At 58.2% G+C, this 26,108-nt stretch overlaps 1 protein-coding gene across 3 annotated transcripts in view; it reads left to right on the top strand.

The window, feature by feature from the left end:
• The window catches only part of FAM53B (family with sequence similarity 53 member B), a 119,622-nt gene that overhangs the window by 53,124 nt on the left and 40,390 nt on the right, over nt 1-26,108 (top strand). For 2 of the 3 annotated variants that reach the window (XM_029932749.1, XM_029932750.1), the window contains exons 3-4: nt 4,406-4,460; nt 16,737-17,515. In XM_029932749.1, the coding sequence (XP_029788609.1) occupies nt 4,406-4,460; nt 16,737-17,515 (834 nt within the window). Of the gene's footprint in view, nt 1-524; nt 746-4,405; nt 4,461-16,736; nt 17,516-26,108 lie in introns of those variants that run through there. The other variant, XM_029932751.1, reaches the window with a different exon arrangement.

The following is a 26,108-nucleotide window of genomic DNA, read 5'->3' as shown; positions in this document are numbered from 1 at the left end:
CCTCGAGTCCAGAGACTGTCCCGGGGTGAAGGGCAGAGGGTGGAGGGTGAGGGGTGGCCACCTCTCTTTCTCTAGCCTCGAGGTGTTTCCCACCGCAGCCGACGCTGGCTTCGGGAGCAGGTACCTCTCTCTGTTCCTGTCAGATCAGGGTGCCAAGGCTGTGATCTGCCTCGTCGGAAGAGTCTGCCCATCTGGGCCTTGTGCCCGGCTGCCTGGGCGCGGAGGGTCTGCAGCCACCCTGAGTCGGCACTGGGCTCAACAGCCCCAGCCGGGAAGGCCCAGGCTGGCCAGGAGTTAGAGCCCAGAGGTGCACATGCGGTCCGAGGCAGTCCGGTGCCTTCTCCCTTCCTCCCCTTAGCCGCTACCCATGCCTTGGCTACCCCTGAAGCTGGGGGTGGGGGGTGGGGCAGGGCTTCCACTCCGTCTCTGTCGGCATCTTTGAGCCTCCACACGGGCATTGTCCTCATTCGGCCTCTTTTATCCTTGTCAGGCGTAGCTCCGTCTTCTGCTTCGCACTGCCATGGCCCCACTGCGTTCCTCTTTGGAGGCTGGGGTGCCCTGCTTGTCCTGCTCAAGTGTGGGTGCGAGCGCGTCCATGTCAAACTGCGGTTCCCCAGCTCGCCCGCCTGGGGAAGAAGCGCTGTGACTGCTGGAGTCACTGCCCTGCGGACACAGGCTCTGAAGAAGCAGGAATGTGGCCAGAGACGAGCTCTGCCGTTTTCTGTCCGAGCCAGTTCCTCATTAGGTAAAGAGCTGAACTGTCTTTTTATTCAGATGGCCCAGAAGCCCCAGTTTGAGTTCCAGCTTTTGCCTTCTCTTGTGATCCAAGGAGTATCACAGAGACCAGGCCCTGCCCTGGGGTAGGCTTAGGAATAGAGACGTCATGGAGAGAGAGAGTGCTTTCTGCAAACACCTGCCAAGGCCTGGGTGCTCACGTTAGCGTGTGGTGTGAACCTGATGCTAGCCAGTAGTCCCCCAGGGCCCGGTGGGCCTCACCACCTAGTGCCCGGGTGGCTCCTCCTTCCTGCAGTGGCGCAGAGAGGGGGTTTGATGGGGGGCGGGGGAGGGGGCCGGAGAGCTGGCTGCAGAATGGTACAAACCAGCGGGAATTTCATCATATATTAGGTGTACTGGGGGAAAATGGCTCTGGCCAACCTGGAACCCAGAAGGGAGCTTGGTGTTGGGCTCAGGGGAACCTGACAGCGGTCAGGGTGTGCCTGGGCCTGGCGTCTTGGGAAGCTGTTGGGGAGCTGCTGAATGAGGTCCCAGAGAGGGCAGGGACAGGGCAGCTTGGAGGGGGTTGGAAGCAGGTGCTCATGGTGCCTCCCTGCCGGGTACACCAGCCCCAGCACTTCCTCTCAGTCCAGGAGTCGGGCCCTGGAGCAAAGAGGGCCACACCTGCACCCTGTGCCCATCCTGTGTCCCACCAAGACCCTGTGCTGCATGGAGGGGGAGGAGTCCCAGGGCAGAAGCGGGGTGCTGGAAGCAGAAGGGGGGGCTGCATTAGCAGGTTGTGCATTTTCACGCACTCCGTGAGTGAACAGGTTTGAGGCTCGCTGAGAACAGGGGACGTGGAGAAGGTGTTCCTTCGAGTGGTGTGAGATCTGGGTGCGAGTGCTCGCTGGCCACCTGTGCCCTGGGGTGCAGAGGCAGATGCCGGGAGGAGCCTTTGCTGAGTGCTCGCGCTGCCAGCAAGGTTTTGCGGAGAAGAGTGCGGGTGGGGAGAGCGCCCCTTCCCTGGGTGGTCAGGGAAGGTGGCTGAGGAGGCCATGTGGCAGGAATGAGGCGGGGAGCCTGTTGTGGAAACAAGCGGGGTGGCACTGGGCGGGCCAGTGTCACGTGCCTGGGCTTGGCTCAGGTGGGCCCAAAGGCCTGGGAAGAGGGGTGGCTGGATTTCCTTCTGGTTGCTGGGGGCTTGTGAGCAGAGGAGCAGCGTTGCCCGGCCTCTATGGTGGGTTCCGGGTGGCAAATGGGTGATGGGCCCAGGGTGCAGGCTGGGGATCGGTCAGGAGGCTGCTTTGGGCTCATGGCGGAGGGTGGTGATGGCTCGGAACAGGGCAGCGGGAGCAGCAAACTGCACGGCCGGTCCAGGTGTGTGCTCTCGGGCCTGGGGAGTGACCGGCTGTGGCCGACGGGGCGAAATCCTGGCCGAGCGAGTGAGCGAGGGCCCTGGAGCCCCTGTGTGCTGGCCCTGTGGCTTCCCACTGGACCTGGGGGCCGGCCACACCGGCTTAGCAGAAGGAAACACCCCGGGAGCTGGGCTCCCCTGACCTGTGAGCAGCCTGGTGCACGGGCTTGCCTCCTGCTGTCTGGACAGCCCATGCCGTGCGCACTGGCATCTGCGTGCGGGTCCTTGCCCCCTTCTGCCTTCCCTGGCCCCATCCTGGCTTGGTTTTCTGTGTGCTGCCCGCCTGGCTCGCTTTGCCACCTGCTCCTCGCCTGCCGCGTGGTGGGGGCTGTGCTTTCCCAGTGGGCGTTTGCCTTGGGCCGAGGTGCTCCCGTAGCCGTGGAGTTTCCTGCCTTGGCACGGCCACGCCCGGCTTCCCTCTCGGAACTGTCCCCCTGTGGGCAGAGCCTGCCTGGCGTCCACGGGCTGCACACTTGGCTGTTTGGGGTGGCACTGTCCAGAGTTGCTTGAATTCTTTGTCACCCGGTGACGTTGGTGTGGGCTTTCAGGGCGCGTCCTGCAGCAGGAACCAGGTTATTCGGAAGAGAGGCAGACACAGCCGTCTTTAACTTTGTCCGGCTCTCTCCCTGGAATGCTGCAGATTGGATGGTCAAAGTCACTGTGGGATTCAGGAGGGCATCCTGTCCCGGAAAATAGAATTACTGTGTTAAACTGAGGAGTGGGTACCAGAGGAGGCCTGCCCGACTCCCTTTGCTGCCTGTAGCCTTCTGGCCCTTGAGCACCAGCCCTGGCCCTGACCTCACACACCCCAGCACCCCTGGCCCGGGTCCTCTCCCCTGCACTCCCACGCTCCCAGTGGCGCCATGGTTTGTCTGTGTGACCACGTCCTCCACGAAGCGTGAGCTTCCTGAGGACCAGGGCAGGCATCCTTCACCTCCGTGTCCTGGGCTGGCGGGAGTGGCCCCTTAGTAACCTGAGTGGATGAACATGTAGCTGACTGAGGGCAAAGGGCTCTGAACTGGGCAGCTGGGGCCAGGGGTGGGGGAGCTGCTGCCAGGCCCTTGGTGCCCCTTTATCTGGGTGGGCCAGGTGTTTCTAGAGAGCTCCACCCTCATCCTTCTAGACCTTAAAGCGCCAGGGCCTGGCTTCCCGCCCTCTTCTCAGCCTGGAAGCTTGAGCGTCCTTGTCGTTTGGGGCTCCTCTCAGAAGCTGGAGTTCTCTCGGACAGGCCGACTCCTCTGGGGCCCAGAGCTTCTTTCCCCATCACGTGGTCAGTCCCCTGGTGCGGTCTGCGTGTGAATAATTTCCAGTACTTAGGAGGGGTGAACGGCGGAAGGAGGGGCGGAGTCGTAGGAATGCTTGAGGGCGCCCCTTGGTAGCCTCTGCTTTCCGGGGCCCTGGTGGGCAAGGTGTCCCCTCACCAGAGGGCAGAACAGCGCCTGGGGCCCATGCCTCAACCAGCACAGGGGAGCCCGGAACGTTCCGTGCTCAGGTTACTGTGTGGCCGCGGAGCAGTGTCCAGTCTTGGGGCTCCATAGGCCCCGCTGGCCTGCTTCTCTCCCATCGGCCACAGCATTTCGTTGAGGGTGGGCGTGCAGTTTGATGGGAGACACGGAATGCTTACAGTGGAAAGGGAAGCCCTCGAACTACGGTGCCAAGGAGTTTGAAAGGCATAGCTGTCTGCTGCGACCCAATCCCACCTTCGAGTTTCTGTTTCAGTTCAGAGAGGGTGCCCGTGGGGCCTCTGAGTACGGCGAAGCTTCTGCGTGGAGGAAGGAGAGCTGATCCCCTGGTGTCTCAGTGGAGGTGGGGGGCGGAGGGAAGGGACCCAGGGTGACAGACAGCCCTGTGCTCCTTGCCGAGGGCTCTTCCTGTCATTGAGAGGTCCCCTCTCCTTCCAGCCTGGGCTGTGGGGAGGCCTCTCCAGCCCAGCTTGGGGAACCGTGTGCATCACCCTCCTCTGGCGCCCTCCCCCATCCACATCACGCGCACGCCACAGTCCCCGAGTGTCAGGGGCCACGGGCCTTTCCTGTGTGTTTTTGAAGCCGTCGACTTGATGGACCCCGTAGCTCACTGGAGACCTTGGCCACAGGGTCCGGGTCTAGTTACGGGTCAGATGTTGCCTCTTGTAGACCTTTTGTCTCTTTTCCCTAATCTGACGTCGGCAAAAGGCAGTTGCCCCTCTCGTTGTGACCTTAGCAAGGGATCAGAGCAGGGTCATGTGCAGACGTGCTTCTTATGACTCGAAGAGTGAATAGCTTTTCTGGTTGTTTGCAGCACACGCCAAGGAAGATGAGTCAAGGACCGACCCTTTTCTCTTGTGGAATTATGGGTGAGTAACCAAGGCGGCTGCCAAGAGTCCTCCCTAGTCCTCCCGCCAGGGCCCGAGGCCTCCAGGTGAGATACTGGGAGCCCTTTCCGGACACGGGCACAGAGAGCAGAGTGGGGGACTCCTCCTTGCGCTTGAACCGTTCCGACCCAGGCGGTGCCCTCAGTGGCGCCCCGGGCTGCGGGGCCGAGTGTGTGCTTTACACATGTCGTCTCCAGCCGTAACGTTGAGTGTGTCTGTCTGATTAAGGTAATCACGTTCACTTTTTTTTAAATTCGGAAAATGTACCTCAAGGTAAAGCATAAAATAAAAATCTCTCTTAGCCCCCCCAAGACCCAGTGATAACTCCTATAACTCCTATTAAGGTTTTGGTGTATTTTTATGTACTTTGAGGTTTTTACATAGCCACGTCTAGGATGAACACAGGATTATATAAAATTAGATACAAAACGGTTTTGCTATTTTCTGTTTCACTTAGCGGTAGTTACCATCATTCCCCCATAGCATTAAATTTGTCCCTTCTCGCGGTTTCAGGTGGCTGAAGTACTGTAATGTGTGTTAATATGTATTTAACGATTTAAGTATTTCTTGGCTGCTGGGTGGAATGGTTGTTTTATTTGCTGTTGTGATTAGCAGTGACTGAGCGCCGAAGTCTTTGTCTTTTGTCTGCCGTTAGGATTACTCCTCAGGAGTTGCCAGGAGTGGGCTAGAGAGGCTAGGAGGCAGGAGCGTGTTGAAGGTTCTTGCTTCATCACGTTGACTTGCTTTCCAGAAAGGTCATCTTGGTCCCCTGTGCCCACGCAAGTGTAGATTACTGTGTCTGATAAGGGGGCTGGGGGGATGACTGTATTGGCTATATTGATTTTTCTGTGCCCCCGATGATCTGGCTCAATCCCTCCTTTTACCGTGACTTTGTGACTCCTGCCCTCTATGGGGGCACCTGCCAGACGAGGTTCCGTAATGTTTGTGTTTAGGCAGAAACCGAGCCTTCACGACGGGGCACCACCTCCGGCCTTCGGATTCCGGGCCTGTCTTCACAGGACTGCATCAGGTCGTCTTGCCTTTTTTCTCAGCCTTTGACTCTGTGCACAGGGTTCTCTTCTTTAGACTCCGTCCCATGGATGGGGTGATGAGGGTGGAGGCCGTATTGGGTATGTCAGGGTGAGTGCCAGGCCCTTGACTTTGTGGGGTGTCTGGGATTCTGCAGCCGCCTTGGCGTGGGGCCGGTGGGGGATGCCTTGTCCACACCTGGGGAAACCAAGGCCTCATGGGGTGACGCCCAGCAAGCTTTCTCGGCAGCGTTGGACCCAGGTTGAGGGAGAAGGAAGATTGTTGTTTTTTTTTTTTTCCCTCAGTTGCAAGCCGCAGTGTTGTAGGAGAGCCCCAGGTGGCCCTCTTGATGCTGCCACCCGGAGGAAATGGAAACAGGGAGATCACCTGGCCTTGGTTTGCCCCTGTGACACACTTCTGAAACCTGTCCCCCACATGGGGCTTGAGTGAGCACCTCGGTGGTGGTTAGCGGCTTTCAGCAAACTCTCAGCAACTCAGCCACATGGCTCAGGCACGCCCCGCCGCCTGCTTCGTGGGCCGGACTCGGTGGGCTGTGGTTGAACTGCCTGTCGTCGTCCTGCCAGGAAGGAGGGAGAGGCCCCTGGGCACGCTCAGCCCCTCAGCCGTCCCCTGGGCCACACTAGTGAACTGGGCCGTGGAGATGTGGGTCTTTATTTCAAGGCCGTTCGGGCCTGATGTGGGCTGGCTCCAGGGCCCTCCTGGCCTTCTCCTCGGCTGCTCTCCCCACCACGTGCTCCCCTCTCTGTTGGCCGGCCCCTCCTTGATTTGGGGAGACCCTCACCCATCTGAAGCATGCCTTCACAGCTTCATTTCAGGGTTTGTTCTAGTAAGTATTTGTTGAGTGCCCACTGAGTGTCGGGCACTTGGCACAGAGACAGTAAATCAGCGCCTGCCCTGGGGAGCGGAGAACAGGGAACTCAGCCCATCTTCCTGCAGCTCTTGGTGGGATTTAAAGGGACAGCAGCGCACAGAGGGTGCCGGCTCTGTCCCTCCCGCCCTCGTCCCGTTTCCGGGCACTCGTTTGGAGGGAGTGTCAGCAGCCCGAGGCCTCCCATGCCCGTGTGCTGGGGGAGGCTCAGGTGACCGCCCCTGCCTGCTCTCACCTGTGGGTCGAGGTGTGGCCTCACCCCGCACTGGGAACTGAGGCCTGCCTGCTTTGTACCGGCGCTCCGGGTTCGGCCGGCTGGGCTCCTCAGGAGGGTTGTGAGGCTTCCCAGGGCTGGACAGTACTCAGCTGGGACAGAACGTCCTGGGACTCTAATCGCCAGCCCCACTGGCTGTCTCCGGGAGATAAAGACCTCATGTTCTGGCCCCAGTCGGTAGACTTCTGCTGTGATTGCTGGGGACAGCTTGGGCCTGCGACCCGGAGCATGCCCTCCCTGAGCCCTCACGCAAGGGTCCTAGTTGGAGGCTAGTGCGAGTTCGAATGTCCTCAGCATTCTTCAGGAAACCCAGCAAGTGCGTTAGGGTGGGGAGTGTAGTGGCCTGTTTGCTTCCTCTTAAAAGGCCACCCTTTCAAGTAGCTCAGCCTCCTCTGTGCCCACTTAGATAAAACGCCTCACTATTAGAATCAAGTGTTCACAGCAGCGTGTGTTCTTTTTAGGCACTTTATGTTGTTGTGAGCTGGATAATGTGCCCCTCCCCAGCTTTGTTCCCCTGCCCCCCCGCCCACACACACCCCAAGTTTGGGAACTTGATATAAAGAAGTGGTTCTGTGCTTGTCCAAAGTGGGGGAGAGAAGAAAGCCGGGGTGGGGTGTGAACGGGAGAAGCAGGGCCGATTGGAGCCAGGCCACCGCCTGGCCTGCTCTGTCCGGGGCCTGGTGCTCCTCACCAGGCCGCTAGCCCAGCCCGGTCCCTGAAGGGCCCTTGCCAGCAGAGACTGGGTTTTGCCCCTTGGCTTCCTTTCTCACCTCCCATACCATCCCGAGGACACTTTTCTTGGCTGCACTGGAATTTCCTCTGCAAGCAGCTTGTGTGGGGGAGAGCTGTGCACAGGCCCGGTTACTGGGTTCTCGACACAGGAAGCCTCGGTCAGGTGGCGGCCCCGCGGGTGTGGCCGCCCACTGGTGAGCCAGCCTGGTGGGCCCGCCAGCCCTCGCTGCCAGCCGCGGTTTCTAGCAGGCGGAGAAGGGGGCTTGGCTGCCCCTGGGAGAATCCTTCTGGGCTTCGAGAGGCAGGGTCTGGATGGAAGTCCTTTCCGCGTGGCCCCCCCGCCCCCCAGACCCCCTGTCGTCCGCCATGATGCTGACCCAGGGGCACATGTGTATTTGTTTCATCCTTTTTGGTGAAACGGCAAGTGGGGTGAGAGCAGGCTCCAGTCACCTCCCTTGGCTAATTGCACTCATTAACTGAGTCCTGCGTTGTAGGGGCAACGGAGGTTACATGTTCCATTTTCCTCCCCCCTCGGGCCAGGAGAGATCCGGAAATCAAATAATATATGAGAAAGCGAACGCAATGCCAATTATTGCAGAAAGGCTACTAGGAAAAGTCGTGCAAATACAAGTCAATGAACAGAGAACAAAACAATTCATATGCTAAAAAAAAATTGCACGGAAACCCATAATTACTTTAGGAGTTATGGTAATAAATTATTTATTAATGTAAATTATTTCACAAGCGGAGAACATACAGAAACTTGAGCAGAAGGATCATCCATTATGTATAAAAGGGAATTGTAAAAATACAATCGCAGCCCTTCCATGTGCGGCTCTGGTTGGGGTTTGTCAGCATTTTAATTATAAGGCCTAACTCTCTGTGTTTAATTACTTGGCTGTTAAAGTTTGCTGTGTACATGAAAGGGGTGCTCCCGGGGGGCACTCTCCGGGTTAATTTCTACAGGGTAAACCAGTTGGCTGAGCCGAGCTGCGTGGGACTGAAGGATCCCACGTTGAGATTTGGCAGCTTTTGGTCTTTTAACTGCGCCGCCATTCGTCGCTGCCCCTGGAGTGGGATCACACCTCGGGTGCAAAAGGTGGCACCCAGAGGTGGGCCGCGCTAGATTTCCCGGAACGAGCAGAGGACCGGAGACGAGACGGACACCAGTGACGGCACCTGAGCGGCGCAGGCCAGTTCCTGGTCTCTGCGGCTGCTTCCGTCTCAGAGAGGTAGCCACCAGGGACACGGTCATTAGATCAGAGCCTCCCATACGACAGACACAGGTTTGTCCGCCAAAATCGGCCACAGGGAGCTTTGCTTTCAGGTTTAAAAGCCCATCCGTATAGGACTCTGCAGAAGTGTGACTTTTTTAAAGTTGACTTTTTCTTTTTTATTGATTTTTATTTATCATTGTTATGCGTGTGATTTTCTAGTCCCTCGGATAGTGGAAGGTTTGTCCATGCATGGTTCCTTGTGCCATTTACCGGTTTCAGACGGTGTTTCTGGAATCGAGTGCAGACTGGAAGTAGGTGCAAAGTGTAGTTGGCACATGATAGCCATTTACCGTGACCTGTGAAAAGGGAGCCTCCCCGGCTGCCTTCTCACCCAGGCTGGCCAGCATTGAGGGGGGAGGGGGCCCACAGCGGTGCCAGAGGACAGGGAGTGACAGCTGCCCGGCTGAGTGGGTGCCGCCCCCCACCCTGCGTTGCCAGCTAGAAAGGTGCTCAAGTTTGGGGCGGCATGGCCTTGGGATTGCAGACTCTGCCTGTCACTGCCGCACCTCCGTAGGAAGGCAGGACGCCCTTCTCAAGCTCGCTTCTCTGCCCCACGGCTGAGTGGTGCGCCTGGGCTGTGGGCTGACACGCTCTCTCTGCCCCGGCAAGGATCCCGGTGGGATGTTTGTCAGCTAACGGTTCATACGCAGTTTACTGCTGGTTTTCTGAATAGTTGTCCCTGCTGCCAGTTTTCTCCCCTGCATAAGGGCCCTCGGCTCTGCTGCGCGCATCGGTTTGGAGATGAATGGGAAGCATGTGCCTGTGTCCCGTGCTCTGTGTACCCATGACAAGGACGGGAATCCAAAGGAGTGGGATGGAAAGGACCTTCCTGTCCCTTCTCAGTTTTTGTTGCCGTTGGGAATGCTGGCTCTGTGCACGTTTCTGAATGCCCCTGGAGGCCAGAGGTGGGGCTGGAGGTCTGGGTCCGAGCTGCATGGCCGTCACAGGCCCTCAGTGGCCGCTTCTCCATCCCTTGTCCCATACAGATGGGTGCTCAGTCTGGAGTGGTTTTTACCCCTCTACAGTATCTTATCCGGGGATCACAGCAAGCCTCTGTTTGTAAGAGCAGAGCTGGGGTAGCCGCCGTGGACCATCCTACCCAGCCAGTGAGGGCGGGGCCCTGGTGTCCACTCTGTAGGTGACCAGCTGCTCCAGCTTCTCCTAGAGCCCCTCAGGCCAGCCTTCCAGCTCCCTTGATGGGGCTGCTGGCGTGTTCTCTCCAGCCGTCCTAATCCCCTGTCCTTATGCCTTGGCCGAGGCGCTTGGTGTCCTGTGTCACTGTCCCTGAACCCAAGATAGGTGACATGCTATGAGTCATCGCACTCGAGAGGGCACAACCAGAGGTCGGGCAAAGCCCAAGAACCTTTTCTTCCTGATGCAGCTTTGAATGGCATCTGTCTACGGTCTGATGACACAGAGAAGGAGACACTCCACTTGGCGGGGGGCTCTAGAAGTTCACTTGAACATCAGCGACCCTGTTGAGGGGCCGCACATGTCACTGGGTCCATGTCTTCCCCTGTGTTCTTTCTGTGAGACGGACTTAGTAATGCTGCCTTCAGAAGGACACGCTCCAGTTTCCCACTGAAAGGGCTGCTGAGAGCTTCTACCCCCAAACCAGGCGTAGAGGCCTTTGCAGCCCCGAGGCCAAGTTAGCACAACCCAACCCACAGGGCTGGGGAGAGAGTCACCGTCAGCACAAGCAGATAGGTGTGAAGTCCAAGAATGAGTCAGCCCGTCTTGGTCCGGCTGGAGACCTGCCACCCAGGCCTGGGAGGCTACGCGAGTCTTACATCTTGGGTCTCTGCTTCAGGTGCCTAACCTTTTCTAGAAACCACATTCTGCTGTGGTTATGTCACCTTGCGGCAGCCTATAAAACACAGCCCACAGACACTCAGGGCCATAAATCTCCTCTATCTTTTGAACCTAAGAAAGCTGTAGGCCCCTACGAGTCGGGGCCCCTGGGAATTTCCCTTCACATTTAAGGATAGAAATGGAAACGAGAACATTTGAGGTCAAGTGCTATTTGTGTTCCTCCAAGTGTTTTCTTTCTTTGAGCTCTAGATCTGTGTACCCAACAGCCTGCTGCCCTCCTGAGTCCGGGCGTGGCTGGCCTGGGGGCCTCGTGAGTGGGGTTGGGGGTCTGGGGTTTCGTTCCCATGTGCATGAGCAGTGGTAGTCTTCCAGAAACTCCAGGCTCAGACCGTAAGCCTTGGCTCTGAAGGGCACCGCGGAGGTCATGGTGAGAGGACCGGGTGGCTTGTGGGCTCTCGTGTAGGTTTGCGTAGCTTGTCCTCCCGTCTGGAGGTGGAGCCTGGTGTGCGTTTACCGCACGCATGCACGCACACCCCTGTGAGTCACCCCCAGCTGTGAAGACGGCTCAACAGGGGAGGAGAAACTTCAGATGTTCCTGAATGTTGACGTGAGGAGCACTGCCTAGGGCGCGTGGGGCTGGTGCCGGGCCCACGTCCACCAGGGGCCTGGTGTCAGTGTGTCCCCGGGAGAGGGGGGAGGCCTCAGGCTTTCCCCCTGCTGTCCCAGGCCTCTTCCAGTGGCTCCCCATCCAGGGCCTGCTGTGCAGGGCGGGCCCCACCCCCTCCCTCGGGAATAGGGCCCTCTAAGTACTTGAGGGTAAAAGTTTTCCTTGTCTGTAGGTCGACTTCCTGTCTGAAAAGAAACACCAAAACACCAACTTTTAATGGTGTTCTGAATCTACAGTTGTAGAAACTGGACCGGTCGACCCTCTGGAAGCTTCCTGGGTGTGGCTTGGTGGGCTGAGAGAGCTGCCCCTCTGACAAGGGTATTTGAGAACCCAGGCTCCTGTGTAGGCTGGAGGAATGGTTCTCAGCAATTTTGCAATAAACTAACCTGAGGACCTTATTTAAACAATTTTTTAATGTTTATTTTTGAGAAAGAGAGAGACAGAGACAGAGAGCAAGCAGGGGAGGGGCCGAGAGAGAGGGAGGCACAGAATTTGAAGCAGCTCCAGGCTCTAAGCTGTCAGCACAGAGCCTAACCCGGGGCTTGAACCTACCAACCATGAGCTCATGACCTGAGCCGAAGCCGGGTGTAGAGGAACTTACTTACACTCAGACTCCTCCCCTCTAGATATTCTGTTTCCTGAGGTGGGGACCGGGCCTAGGGATTGCATTGTAACACCCCACGGGGTGCTCCTGCAGGTGCCCCTGAAACCACGCGGGGGAAATCCTGCGGTGGAGCTGGGCCCGCAGTGCTTGGCGCCCGGTGGCCGGAGCTGTAGGGGCGCCATCCGACGCCGTCCTTGTCATCACGGCACTGCCGCTGGCGGAACCCGCTGTGGCCTCACAGGCCTTGTCCCGAGCCACTGTTTGGTTCCTACAGTAGCTCTGCATCACTATCTGTCACCCTCCTCAGGCCCTGAGAGATTAAGTAACTTTGCAGGGCTGAGACTCAAACCCACGTCCGTACCCTTCCCACCATACCAAGTGACCCCTGCTCAGTGGCCTTCCCGGGTCCATGGCCATCGTCCCTTTTGAAAGAGTTACGCAGTTGTTTGTGCAGAGTGATAGTGGACGGAGGGGCGGGGGCATCCGGGGGCCTCTCCTCGGCGCCCTCCCAAGGCCCTTTTTGTACCGTGTGACGTCAGGGCCAGAGGCTCAGGGCAGTTTGCCAGTAAAAAGTGGCTCCGGTTCCTGTTTCTTGTGTCTGACGACCTGACCCAGCAAGTCGCTTTCTGTTCCTTGAGTGAAGGGGGGAAACACAAAGGCTAAACATAGCCTCCATTGTCTTTACTTTTCTTATATTGTACTTATCAAGTGGTAAAGATAGTAACAATGAAAATACTATCTGCCCTTCAGATGACCAAGCGGCCACCTGGCTGGTGTTGAGTCGCGGTTGGGCAGTGCTTGGTGTTTCCAGAGAATCTCGGACGTTATACCACTAGCCAGACTCCTGGCTCCTTCATATGCAACTGTGCACAGCCTCGGTAAAGCAGGAAGTGGAAGGCAGAGCCCAGCTCAGACCTCCCTGACCAAGGATAAAAGACCAAGCGAGGCCAAGGGAACACCCATGGCCGGCTCTGCTGCTTTCCGGCACACTCTCTGCTCCTTCCTCTACCCACCATCACCGGCTAGGGTCTGCGGTGTGCCGGGCTCCATGCTGGGCACTGGGGGGCCACACTGGGTCTGTGCCGGCCAGCTTGTGGCTCAGTGGAAGCCGACATGTAAACAGATAATTTAGGTTCAGTTAACGTCTGAGCCATGAGACTGAAAGTCAGACAAAGCGCTTTGGGCACTCATTGGCTAATATGGAGAAGGCACATCTACAGAGAAGGTGATGTGGAGTTGGCTCTTCTGGAAGGAAGAGCCCCTTGTGGGAAGGATGAAGGCAGGAGAAGGATCGTCCAGGCCTTTGCAAAGGCATAAGGGTGTGAAAGAGCTATGTTCGGGCGGGGAGGTGGGGGTGGGGTAGCTTCATGGCAGACCTGTTGCCCTCACATTTGACCCGTGGACCCGGTTGAGAATTGAGTCTTAATCATTTCAACGAGTAGATCTTACTGTTAAGGCCATAGAGCATTCCGCTTAAAACGGAGTGGAGTGGTTCCCGCAGGTGAGCAGGAGGCTAGTGTGAGCTGTCAAACCAGTCCCCACCCGGGATTTGACAGTGAACCTGGACACAGGTGGGGCACCACCTCCGCTCCCAGAAGTTCCCTGTGCTCATTCCCGCGACTGCTTCATGAAACTCCCGCTTCATTAAGAGTAGCTAGTATGTACGGACAACTCTCCGGGCTGCATCCAGAAGCCAGCAGGAGAGAGAGTGCTGTAAGGGGCTCTTTCTGGAGTCGTTGAAAATGGTTTCGACTCTGCCTGCTTCTCGTCTGATGTCTGACATCACAGGAAGGTCAGGGCGTCGGGAGCAGAGTGAACTGGGGAGGTGGGTGGCTGGGGTCTGGATGGCAGGCTAAAACCGTTTGCATTCTTTCTGGAAGGACATGGGCAGCTGCCTGGGGTCAGACCGTGCTTGGCATGGGCCCGGGGAAGTGCTCTGGACGCAGTGAGGAGGTGAGCCTGGAGTGGGGAGGCACCAAGGTCACGAGGTAGCTGTGGTGGTGGACTGGCGCTGTCACCATGAGGGGTACCGAATGTTCTGCTTAACTGGCTCGCAAGTCCCCTTACTTCTCCTGACTTCCCTGGGGACGGGAAGTCCCGGGGCAGTGACGTTAAAATGGAATAGAGAGCGGTATCCTCTGAGGATGTGATCAATTCTTTTTAATTTCGTGGGTTTCCCAAGGCCTCCAGCAGAGACCATCTATAGTGAGCCTTGGGTTCTTTAAGCAGGGCCACTGTGGCTCCCTGTTGGGGCCCTTGCTACTGTGTCTGGGCCCCTTGGGTCCTTCCTCAGTTGGCCACAGTCCTCCTGGGCCATCTGGTGCCTCCGGGCTTTGTCCCCAAAGAGAAGTTGGTGGCCAGTGTTATTGTAAGGGAACTCCCTGAAAGACCAAAGGAGCAAACCCAGAGGAGGCTGGGATCATAGGCCCTGGCCCTGCCCTGGCCCCACCCCAGTGGGCTTGGTGGCCACATCCCCCACACATTTGGAAATAGATTCGTCCTTATAGAGAATGTAGAAACCATAGGGGAATGAAAAGGAAAACGTAGAAATCAGCCAGCTCTCTCTCATTCGACTGTGAACATTTTGGTTTATTTTCTCTTAATCTTCACGTTCAGTGTACATACTTGACAAAACAGGAATCCTGCGATCCATAGGGATCTTCTGCCCTGTTTCTTTGGGTTTGGAATTACATCATTCACATTTCTCCACATCATTAATGCTATCTTCCTCCCCAGTCCGGTCTGTTGTGTCACCAGCCCTGACTGGAGGGCGTTTCAGGTGTGGCTGCCATCCTGCTGTCCCTCGTGTCACTTTGTAAACCTTTACAACACATACATCCTCACTTGGTTCTGAGGGTCACTTTTCTTTTTGTAAAGCAGGTAACAGGTAAGTTTACTTTATTTTTAGTTTGCTCATCTTTCAACTGCTAACAGTTGTCAAATCGAAACTGGCTTAAAAGGATGGTGGCTGCCCCAGGGGACAGTGGGGAGTGAAGACTTATTTGGAACAACATACATGCTACTTGCACAAAGGTGAACCATGGTGATAATTTGTCAAATTTAGTTCAAGGGCCGTGCGTGCACTGGGGCCCAGGAGGATTCAGGGAGGAGGTGACTTGGATCTTTGGTGACTGTCCTGGTTTGTTCTCAGCTGGGCTGGGCTTACGGAAAATCTCTCCCCCGCATCTCCAGCTTCTGAGGCCCTCTTGTGGGAATAGTCTCTGGATGGTTCCTCCAGTGTCCCCTGCCCAGGGTCCCAACCCCTTAGGCGTGTCTTGTGACTCTGGCAGGGCACCCTAGGTGAAGGAATATCACATTTAGCCCTAATTTGGCTTATGTTTGGCTGTGAGCCTCCTTTTGGGCCTCACTGGTCATTTCCCTTTGAGCCTGTCCAGTAGCTACTGTTACTCAGCCCAGGGTCCGTCATTCAATGTCTGTCTGTGTCCTTTGAGAAGTGGCCTAAGGGGTTGGGACCCTGGGCCCAAGAGTTGGATGTGTGGTCCTTGCAGACTGGTCCACGCCTTTGGGCTTCACCATGGTTTTCTGAGCAGATGGCCCACCCTGGATGACTCCTAAACTCGTGAAGGGCAGGGCCGGTGTCGGGCTCCCTGTGGTTCCCTTCAGCGTGGCAGCACAGCGAAAAGAATAGGGCTCTGGGCTGGGCCAGCCTCCAGTCATTCGTGTGGCCCCGAGCCACTTACTCAGCCTCCTAAGCCTTTGTCTCCCGATCTGGGCAGCGATGGTGCTCAGGGTGCCTTGTGGGTTGCAGCGGCCCGGGAGCTCTCTGCTCCCCCGCGGGGGTAATTGACGGCAGTGCTGTGAGAACCGGTGTGCATCAGACCCTACCCAAGTGTCATTTCATGCCTCACTTCCATCCTTCCACAGGCTGTCGTTTTCTGTATATTCCTGGGTGGACACTTCATAAATGCGTGTCCATTTTAAAAAACAGAAACAGAAACATGCCACTATGTTGGTCCCTGGAAGCACACTGTGTTTCTTAACTTTGCTTTTGTGTTATGAACTTGAATACAAGAACAATGTCTGGTTTATCTGGGCCTGCCCGCCTAAAATTCTCAGCACAGTGCCTGATCCCAGAGTAGAAAAACAACAAATAGGTTCTGAATGTTTCACTAAAATAGAGGTTCAAGTGCAAAGTCAGCGTTTCCTAGCAGGAGTAGCTTATTTATTCCTGTGGTCAAGTTGGAGACCTGAATATGTAAGTGTAAATTGTACTCTTAAGTTTGTGGAGCCCAAGGTGTGCTTCTACAGATTTTAGTGGCTTTAAATGTCCTTGATTTGCATGAGACATCAGGTGAACGCAGGAGAGCACCCCAGGATTGGCAGCTGTTGGTGACGATAGTATTGTGGAGCATTGGGGTGGAGGAGGCATAAATCAGCACAGTGTCCAGTTCCTATTGTCAGCAAGTGTTTCAGAGACGGAATTCAGATGAACTAACCCGTCGGTACCCGCCCCCCCCCCGCATTTGACCTTGACCCTCCCAAGTACCAAAAGACTCCTCTTTGGTCTCCCGCCAGGGCCTTGAGTCCTAGCCGCAGAGCACCCAAGCACCCGGAGGAGGAGGGGGGTCTGCCTGGCCGCTGCAGGCCAGGGGAGGGGCGGGGCAGCTCGATTTCCCATCTATAAAATGGGAACGCATTTGGGTGAAAACTGCGGTTTTGGACTTCCGTGGGAGGGAGCATGGACCTTTGGCAAGGAAGCTGCACCAGGAGGCCTGGGGGCGGGTGTGTGTACATGTCTCCTAGGCCTCGCTCTGTTCCTGACGCCAAAGTTTGGGCTTCCCCTCCCCTCTCTGAGCCTCAGTTTCTCGTCTATACAGTTGGGTTGGACTCGATGGGTTTTAAGGGCCTTTCTGTCTCTAAAATCCTGTTTAAAACGAGCTCTTGGTGAGGAGATAGTGGGCCGCCCTAGAGGCCTTCTCGAACCCTGTTTTCTCTTTGTCATTTCTGAACCAGAAAATGACCGATGGCGAGACCTGGACAGGAAATGCCCTCTTCAGATTGAGCAGCCGAGCACCAGCATCTGGGAGTGCCTGCCCGAGAAGTGTCAGGACCGCGCTCTGTGGCACCGGGAGGCAGCGACCGCCTGCGCGGTGACCAACCTGATCAAAGACCTCAGCCTTAGTGACCAGAACGGGAACCCCTCAGCACCCCCCAGCAAGCGCCAGTGCCGGTCACTGTCCTTCTCCGACGAGATGTCCAGCTGCCGGACATCGTGGAGGCCCTTGGGCTCCAAAGTCTGGACCCCGGTGGAGAAGAGACGCTGTTACAGCGGGGGCAGCGTCCAGCGCTACTCCAACGGCTTCAGCACCATGCAGAGAAGCTCCAGTTTCAGCCTCCCCGCCCGGGCCAACGCTCTCTCCTCGCCCTACGACCAGGCGGGGTTCCACCACCGCTTTGGGGGTCAGCCCTGCCAAGGGGCGCCGGGCTCGGCCACCTGCGGACAGGCAGGCGACATCTGGAGCTCTGACCCGAACCCCGCAGGAGGCGGCCGGCTCGACATGCAGCGGTCCCTCTCCTGCTCGCACGAGCAGTTTTCCTTTGCAGAGTACTGTCCGCCCTCCGCCAGCAGCACCCCGGCCTCCACCCCAGAGCTGGCCAGGCGCTCCAGCGGCCTGTCCCGGAGCCGCTCCCAGCCGTGCGTCCTTAACGACAAGAAGGTCGGCGTTAAGCGGCGGCGCCCGGAAGAGGTGCAGGAGCAGAGGCCTTCCCTAGACCTTGCCAAGATGGCCCAGGTAAGAGCCCCGGCCACACGGGGGGCCCTGCAGGAGCCCCTGGGGGCTTATGGGAGCCTCGGCTGGTCCCGGCCCACCCCAGGCAGATGCGCGGGGCCAGCTTCATTCCTTGGTTTTTTAAGTCCTGTTCAAAGAAAGAGGATATCAAGTTTTTTTTTTCTCTTCGTTTAAAATCAGAAATGCTCTTTCCCTGTGAACACATGCTAGTGGCACGGGAGCAGACAGATGGCGAGAGGTGAGGTGCTGGGGGGCAGACCATGGTCGCCCAGGCCTGGTGACCCCCGCTGGCACCCCGCTGGAGCCTCTGTCCCGGGAGCCCCATCCCCGCAGCACAGGCCAGGGCTCCTCGTCCCTCGGGTGATGCTGGTCCTGAGATCGGACCGTGGGTGATGGCTCTGGAGGCTGAGGGATCGGGAAGCACTGTCGATTAGACTGGCGACAGCGGGAGACCATGGAGAAACTGTGTTTGCTGTCCTCTGGGCCACCTCTGTCATCATCCTCGCTTCACGAGAGGCGAGGCCTCCGGTCCCATGTGCCATCGCTTGCCCTTTGTTCTCTGTGTCCTGGAGCCTTGCCTCGTGCTGACACTGACAGCGGGTGTGGATTCGAACGGGGTGAACTTGGAGTTTAGGACAGTCTCTGAGCCTGAGTACCATCTGTGTTACTGAGGAGCCTGAGGCTGTGAGGGGGACTGTGAGGCCCAGGGAGGGCCTGTGCTCTGCGTCTAGGAGGTCCTGTGCTTCGTGTCACGGTTTCACCGTCCTCTGCTGGTCTTGTCATGGAAGCATCGGTCACTGCTGGGTGTGAGGTGACCGAGACTGGCCGGCCTTGCTCACGCAGCCCGTGGCTGCTTCTGGGCAGGCAGGCTCCTGCGTCCACTCCTCTTGGTGGACGTGACGGCCTTCTTTCAGTGCCCAGGGCTGCTTTTTCAGCTGGGCCTCCTTTTGCTTTAGAGTAAAAACGCTGCTTCCACTGATGGCATTTCCTTCTCTTCTCCAGCCCCCCCCACCCCCAGCAAGAGATTTCCCCCCCCCCACCCCCCAGAAAAGAAGAGGGGCGGGCGTCTTGAGTTCCGGGCACGCACCTTGCCCCAGAGTCCAGAGCGTCTGGTCCTTTGCTCCCGAGCCCGGCCGTGGCCCGGGGCAGCTGGGGGACAGGCTTGCAACAGGCTCTGCCTTCCCCCGTATTGGGGAAGAGCCCTCCGTCCTCTGCCCTCATTTTCCCGTTTCCATTTCTTCCATCGCTGTTCCAGGTGTGTCCCTTTCCTTTTCCTAAGTCGGGGACCTGTTTTGCTTTACTAGCTAGACAGCGGCTGAACGCACTCATTTGTGTTGGACATGGGAGTGGAATTTTCCTTCTCTGGAGAAACCTGAATAGGTAAAAAGGCTGGAAAGGTGACAGGTTTGGGTGACTTCTGAAGGAAACCCAGAGCCCTGAGTGCTGGGTGCGATAAAATGGCCTCAGTTAAGTTTTTAACGTTGAGCTTATTTTATTAGCTAATAAGCTGGATAGGTAATAAAAACAACTTACACGTGTTATTATATTTTACTACCCTCGGGTTGGAGTAACACCACTGGCGTCACTGGAGACGTTTCCCGTCCTTGCTCGGGTAGAAACTGTTTGAAAGTCTCTTGATCGGCGGGGCTGTGCCCAGCTGTGTAGATTGCTTCATTGGCTCCAGGCAGGCCTCCAAGATCCCAGTGAGGCCGCCCCGATTCTGCCTGCCTTTCTCTAGCCAAGGCCTGGGTAGGACAGAGTCCAGGGCAAGTGCAAAAGGGGCCCTTGGGAAGTGTGGGCGCCAGGAGGGGGGGACCAGAGCCCTGGGGATAGAAGGGATCCGACCAAGCCTCTAGAACCCCAGCCAGTCCTGTCTCCACGGGGCTCTGCCTACTTGGCGCTCCCTTTGTATAATTTATGGCCTCTCGAGGTGCACCTTGCTTTCCCTGGGGCCTTTTTAAAAGCAAGGCCTAATGCAGCCCCGGTGCCTTTGCAGAGAGCCCTGGACCCAGCCTGGAAGATGTAGGGCCCTCTGCCTGGCAACGCCATGCGCTGAGCATGTCACCGGTGTCCAGACACCTACCTGTGGCCAGGTGATGGCTGACATGGGCCTGCCCAGATGCCAGTCCCCCCTCTCTCAGCACTTGGTGCTGCTGGGGCCGGAGGGGCTGCGAGTCTGTGGAAACATAGCCCCGCAGCCAGGCTCAGCACTGCTCGGTGTCTCCAACCTGGATCTTGGACTCTCTTTTCATAGGTCTCGTGATCTTGGCTTATAAATACTCACTTTTCTCGGGGCAAGGGGTTCTAATGGGCATTTTTGTGAAGGAGCCCCTTTGTGTGCGTAGGTCTGGGACCAGGTGTAGGAGATTCTCATGTCGGAGGTGCAGACTACCTTCTTGGTCAAAGCCTCGGCGTTCTGAGAAACCCCGGCTTTCTGAGGTGCTGACTGGGGCTGGGGCCTTCAGGGCCCAGAGCACACCTCCCAGGGTGTGGACGAGCGTGCGGGAGCTTTTCTCTGGCCACCAGTCAGGGTGCCCAGAGCAAGGGGGGCACCCAGAGTCCTTCTAGCCTTGTCCAGTCAGCTCCTCCTGTGGAAGCTGAGGTCTTCTAGAGCATGGCGTCCACTTTTGGACCTGCATTTGGCGCCTGGGGGCACACCGACAAAGCAGAAGGCCTCCGGGTGATGGCCGGAAGGCTGGCAGCCCTGGGCAAATGGCATGACATCTCTGTGTCTCTGTGCGGCCAAGACCACCATCCCCGCTGGCCGTGGGTCTGTCAGGAAGAAAACGGGAAATCATGTGCGTGCGCGCGTGTGTAATGTGTCCACCTGTACGTGTGCGTCTGTGTCTGGGGTGCAGGTATGTGTGTGTGTAAGCATACGCGTGCGTCTGTATCTGTTGATACACGTGTGCGTGTCTCCTGTCCTGACGAGCGCCCCTGCCGTCGCCGCTGCACACCTCGGGAGGGAAGGCGCGGCTCGCTGTGGGCGACTCCGGGGGCAGAACTGGCAGAGGGGCGATGGTCTCGGGGGCACACTCGGCCCCTCGTAAGGATTCTCTTCTTTCTCTATTTGCCCATCTCTTCCCTTCTGTTTTTCCTTTCCCTTTTCTGTCCTTGCCATTTACTTCTTCCTCTTCTCTCCGTGTCCTTTCCTTCTGAGATTGGGGACGGGGCCTGCCCCGCAGCTCGGCTCGGCCTGCAGTGAGCTCTGTGCTCAGAACTGAGGCTTGTGAAGTGGTGTTGGAGTCGGAGTCACCTCGGCCGCGTGAGCGTTTTGTGTCAAGTCTGTCGCCCGTGGGACTAGGTAGACCTGACCTTGGGATGCCCCGCCCTGGCCCTGGCCAGCAGCCCTGGGCACAGCTGGCCAGCAGTGGCCGATGTCTGTCGGGCAGTGAGTCATTGCCTTCAGACTTGTCCGCCTTTGCCCAGCGCGTGGGCAGGGGTGCCGAGCGAGGCTGTGGGAGCGGGAGGCTGCCTCGAGGAGCTTCCCTGCTTGGAGGCCTGGCACGGGGACCCAGCCCTGGGCGCCCTGCCCTGGAATCGCCATTGCAGCCTTGCGGCTCCCAGAGCAGCTGCCCGAAGGTGGCCCAGAGGGTCAGGCGCGCCCGCCCCTGCCCGGTCACACTGTGCTGACCTCCCGCTCAGCTTTCCCCACACGACCCCTTCTGCCTGGTGTCTTGTGGGGATGTGTGCCGTTGAGAGCGGGGCCCGGCCCGTGTGGAGGAGTTGTTTGTCAGCAGGGCTGTTGCTGACGTGTTTAGTGGTGACTGCTGCTTTGAGACTTGGCGTGACCACCAAGCATGGGGTGACTCCCCTGCAAGACCTGAGCTGTGCGTGGCCATGTAGGCACAGGTCACATGCGTGAGAGCCAAGATTACCGGGGGACGGGGGGGTTGGGGGGGGGCGGGGGTGGAGCCACAGTGAGACCCGCCGAATGCTGTGCCCCTGGGTGTCGCAGTCCCTGCTGTGTCTTCGACTCCGTGCTGGTCCGCCTGCAAGGGCAACAAATCGTCTTTCTCAGCAGCGCTCTGAGCAGGAGCAAGGCGCTTGTGAAGAGGGGTTGGGGCGCTGGAACAGGGGTCTGATCGGTCACAGCTGCCCGCACACCATGTCCCCACACCTCCCAGAGCCAGCACCAGAACAGGCAGCTAGTGTCGTGGTAGCGGATGCACGGGGGGGTCCTGAGAGCCAGCGGGGGCAGCGCTGGCCAGGGAAAGAGCGGGGGACAGCAGCTGTGCCCGAAGGGCTGATCCAGGATGAATCCGGGGGCGCCGGGTTGGCTGGGGCCCCGGGGGCTGCGACGGGCAAGGAGCTGCTGCTGGACGCCGTCGCAGGGTGTCCCCGGCTCAGCCCTTCACCGTCCACCTCACTGGCCGGTATGGGTTCCCTTTAACAAGGGAGTGGCCCTCCTCAGCCACCGTGTGGGGTGGCCCTGCACACTACTGGCTGTGTGACCTTCCTGCTCAGGCAGCCGTGGCAGCCATGCCAGCCATGCTTTTCCCTGGCAAGGCCCCTGGGCTCTGGCCTGGCTCGTCTGGGCTGTTGTGGCCACCCACTGTCCGCACTGCCCCCGGCCGCCTGCTCTGCCGGGCTTAGTTTCCTGCTGCCTTGCTCCCTCAGACCTTTCCTGCTGGCCTGGGGACCGTGTGGACGGCAGATGGGAGGGTTCAGAAACGGATTGCCCGTTACAGCACAGAATGCAGATGGGTCGTGAGGATCTAGGAAAGGGCAGTCTCAGAAAGCCCGGGGTCTCTCATTAGCATGAAGTGAACGCTAAATAAAAGTAAAGGCAAAACCCACTGTGGGCACACGGGAGCACTCGCTTCCGAGGGGCAACCAATCAGGGTGCGCTCGGACAAAGGAAGAGAGTCTTTAAGACTTGGACCATCAGAGGGGTGGATGGCAAGGGGTGGTGGCAGGGGGCGCTGATCCAGCACACGGATTCTGCGCTCTTGACCGACGTCACTAATCAGTAGCAGTTTCTCTGCTTGAACTCTGAGGAGGTCTTTGACCCCTCCCGTCCATGGTCCTGGCAGCGGCTGCTGACTGTCCTCTGTCCGTCCCCTCACCTGAGGGTGAGGCCTCCGGAGTCCCGGGAGAGCCGGTGACTTGCCCTTAGGACGCCGGGAAGGCTGGAAGCTGGGGCTCCCGACTCTCTGTTCAGTGCTCTTCCTGCTGCCGTGATTCATCCTCTGTGTGGACGGCCCCCGGTGGCCTTTCCGGGTCGCTGACCCACATAAAAAAGATCTAGAGGGTGAGGAGGTGAAGGCGTGAGCTCTGGAGTCAAGGGCTTAGTTTCCCTCACTGCCACTTTTGAGCTGTGTGCCCTTGGGCAGGTCCCCCTCCGGAAGCCACCATTTCCCGGTCTGTCAGATGGAACAGCAGTTATGTTGCTCCCGGGCATGAGGAGGCGTCCGTGGTGAGGACCGGCCAGCGGTTGGCACTCCAAGGAACACGGGGGCCACACCCCGCCGCCCGTCTCCTGCCGCTCGGATGCTGGGTGGTGGCATCGCGAGGCCTTGCTCCCGCCGGCGGGGGCGTGGGGAGGGCTGAGCCGGAGGCTCGTCTGAGCTCCCGCTGGCGTTTCTTTCTGTCGGAAATAGGCACGTCAGCAGCGGCGCAGCACCCCCGCCTTGGGCTCTCGTGACCCCAGGAAACCCCCGTTCAGACGCGTGGGTCGCCCCTTGCCGTCCCCTGCTGCAGCCACCAGGTTGCATAAGCAGCCCGCGTAAGGTCACTCGGATTGGGGCCGAATGCTGACACAATAGCTTTGATCTCCCAGGAGAAGAAAAATAGAAGGAGTTCAGCTGGGGACATGCCAGGAGGCAGCTTCCAGTGGCACCGGGTGATTTTCCATGCTGCCGTCGTGAGCCGTTCTGAGCCGAGAGGTGTCTAGGAAGGTGTGAGGCAGCGTGGCTCTGGGGAGCCCAGGGTGTCCCGGGGGGCCTCTGAGCCCTTAGAGCTCCCCAGATATGCTCAGAGCATGCTCGCCTGCCAGGCCCTGTGCCCTCCGGAGGCCAGCCTACCTGAGTCCCGCCTCACGGAAGGCCGAGCGGGAAGGGTCTGTGGGCTAGGTGGCCCTTGCCTCTTTGGTTCACGTCCAAGGGCCCGTGGAGGAGGCCTGTTGCTGCAGCCTGAAGCAGAGGCTGACTGCGGGCTGAGACCTGGGGAGGCGCAGGGCAGGAGGGGGCCAGGCGTGGCCCTGCCCGTGGGGTGGGCTCAGGCCGCGTCCTGGGCAACTCAAACGTACTTGACCTCTTGGCACCTGTTTCCCCACCATCAAGGTTGCAGTGGCGACACCTCTCACTGTGTGCTGGCAGAGCCAACTGAGCTCGTCCGCACAAAACACTCCTGGGTTCCCAGCGTCGGCCCTCAGCAAGAGACAGCCATCACCGCCGCTGCTGGCGGCCCCATTTTAGGAGTAGAGAGGAGGTTTGTCAGAAGGAAGGAACGGCCCCAGTCACCCAATGTGAGCTGTCCTCACTGGGGAGAGTCTTTGTTCCTGCTGCTCTGAGGTCCCCAGCCATAGCCCTGCTCCCCAGAAGAGGGCCTGGAGCCACAGGCTTAGATGGCTCATCTCAGGGCCCGAATTGAGTTGTTGAGCTCCCTTGTTGGGTTTGGACCCAGGGTTCTGTGACTCCAAGGTCAGGGTTTTGCCCTGCCGCCACACGGTAGATGCTTCCCGTATCACAGGGGAGACAGAGCGTCCCCTGTCAGTGGTCATAGCTGTGTTTGGAGTCAGGAGACGTGAGCTGAGACCCAGTCCTGCCCCCAACCGTGTGGCGACTGGGAGCTAGCCGTTGGACCTCTCCGAGCCCTGGGTCTCTGACCACGTGTGCCTTGCCCAGGCATGGTCTGCAAGGACCGCAGCTTCCCGAGCCTCTCCCCAGAGTCTGAATAGCGGGTCCAGGCCCGGGTCCTGGTGCCAGAGTGTCTCAGAAGCTCCCCACATGAGTGGGCTGGGGAACAGCAGAGGGGACCCAGGCCTAGCCTAGTGACTGCAGAGACTAGGGGTGGGCTCATCGAGTGTGGTGACAGCATCGAGAGTCAGGACTCCTCAGTCGGTAGATGCTGGGTCAGCCTGGATTGGAAAGGGAGTGAGCTGGAGAAGGGAGTCAAGGGCCTGGTTTTCTGACCTCCGAGTTCTTGGATGGGCCCTTTCTGGGTCGCCGTGCGGCAGAACAGCGCATTCCCTACCTGATAGCAGACCTTCTGGAGCGCCGAAGAGGGCTTGGAGCTGACTTGCGCTGAGCTCGGGACATGGCTGTCTTAGAAATGTCTGGAAAAATATCTAACGCTTAGCACTGGACGTTTATAAGGCAAATCTTCATGCGTGGATTCTCAAAGGTGGGTTTGGGGTGCCCGCTCACCTCCCAAGTCTTGGGTCAGGGACAGAGTGAGTGACCAGGAACCAAGTGTGACTGTTTATGCCTTGTCCAGATGCCACATTTGTCTGGCGTCTCTGGCCCGGGTAGCCTTTGAAAGAGGCCGGGCTTCCAGAGTGTTCTCACAGCCCATCAGAATCAGCGTTGTGGCGGAAATAAGCCAGGAGGCAGCCCCAGAAGAGCTCGAGGGTAACGTGGGGTGGGAGGCCCGAAGGGGAAGCACAGGTGCAAAGGTCAGAGTTGAGAAGGGCCTGGGAGGAGCCCCAGGGGGTCTGGAATAGAGTGGGGGAGGGGGCAGAGGACCCAGCATAGGGGCCTCCTTGGTAGGCACTCTGAAGTCCTCTGGCTTTCATCCTGGGTGCAGGGGGAGCATCAGAGAGCTTTAAGCAGGGGAGTGACAGTGCCCCAGAAAAAGCGCCTTCTGGCTGGGGTGAGCAGCATGAACCGAGGCCTGTGGGGAGACCAGGGGCTGTAGGCAGCCAGTAAGCTAGACCAGGGTGGGGACCGCAGACATGTTGATTTGTATTAGAGGCTCAAACGCTTTGGATGTGGTACAACAGCCCTGATCGGTGAGTTAATCTTGTCAGCGTCCAAGTCACCTGAGTCAGAGACTTCACTGGGTAGAGGATTCATTACTTTAAGCCTCAAAGATCGCTTCCTTTACACCACTCTGTTCAGTGTGTGCTGGTTGGAGTCCTTCTTGCTGTCTAACCTTCAGCTCTCACTTTGCCAGTATCATCCTTTCCCAGTCAAAGCAAAGTCTGGTCGATCACCGTGATCCATTTGGCGCTGACAAGCTTCCTTGGAACCATCCCAGCCCCAGGTCCCTGCGTATCAGTGCTTTGTCCACCCACGCTGTCTTTCCTGCTGTGGAAATTCGATTCCAGCTACCCCTGTCCCCAGACCCCTGACTCCTGGGCTGAAGTTTCTCAGTCCTTGTCCACTTGATGGCGTGGCCGCCGTGGCCTATGAGAATCTACTCACAGAGCCTGTAATCGAAGCCCAGCCCCGGAAGGATGCTTGACGGCCCTGGAGGGATTTTGACATTCCCTGCCCTCTTCCTGCGTCCTTGTTGGGGACATTGGGGTAACAGCTCCTGGGAAGGGGCGCCAAGCCCTCGGCCAGCCCAGGGAGGGCCGGAGACCGGGAGGCATGTCAAGGGGTCACTGAGATGGACGTGGGCTTCGTGAGATCCGATCTGGAGCTGACAC

This window comes from Suricata suricatta, chromosome 2 (genome assembly GCF_006229205.1).
Source record: "Suricata suricatta isolate VVHF042 chromosome 2, meerkat_22Aug2017_6uvM2_HiC, whole genome shotgun sequence".
NCBI classification, from domain to species: Eukaryota; Metazoa; Chordata; class Mammalia; order Carnivora; family Herpestidae; genus Suricata; species Suricata suricatta.
The sequence above is the reverse complement of the archived record's forward strand: the minus strand, read 5'-3'. Positions and strand labels throughout refer to the sequence as shown.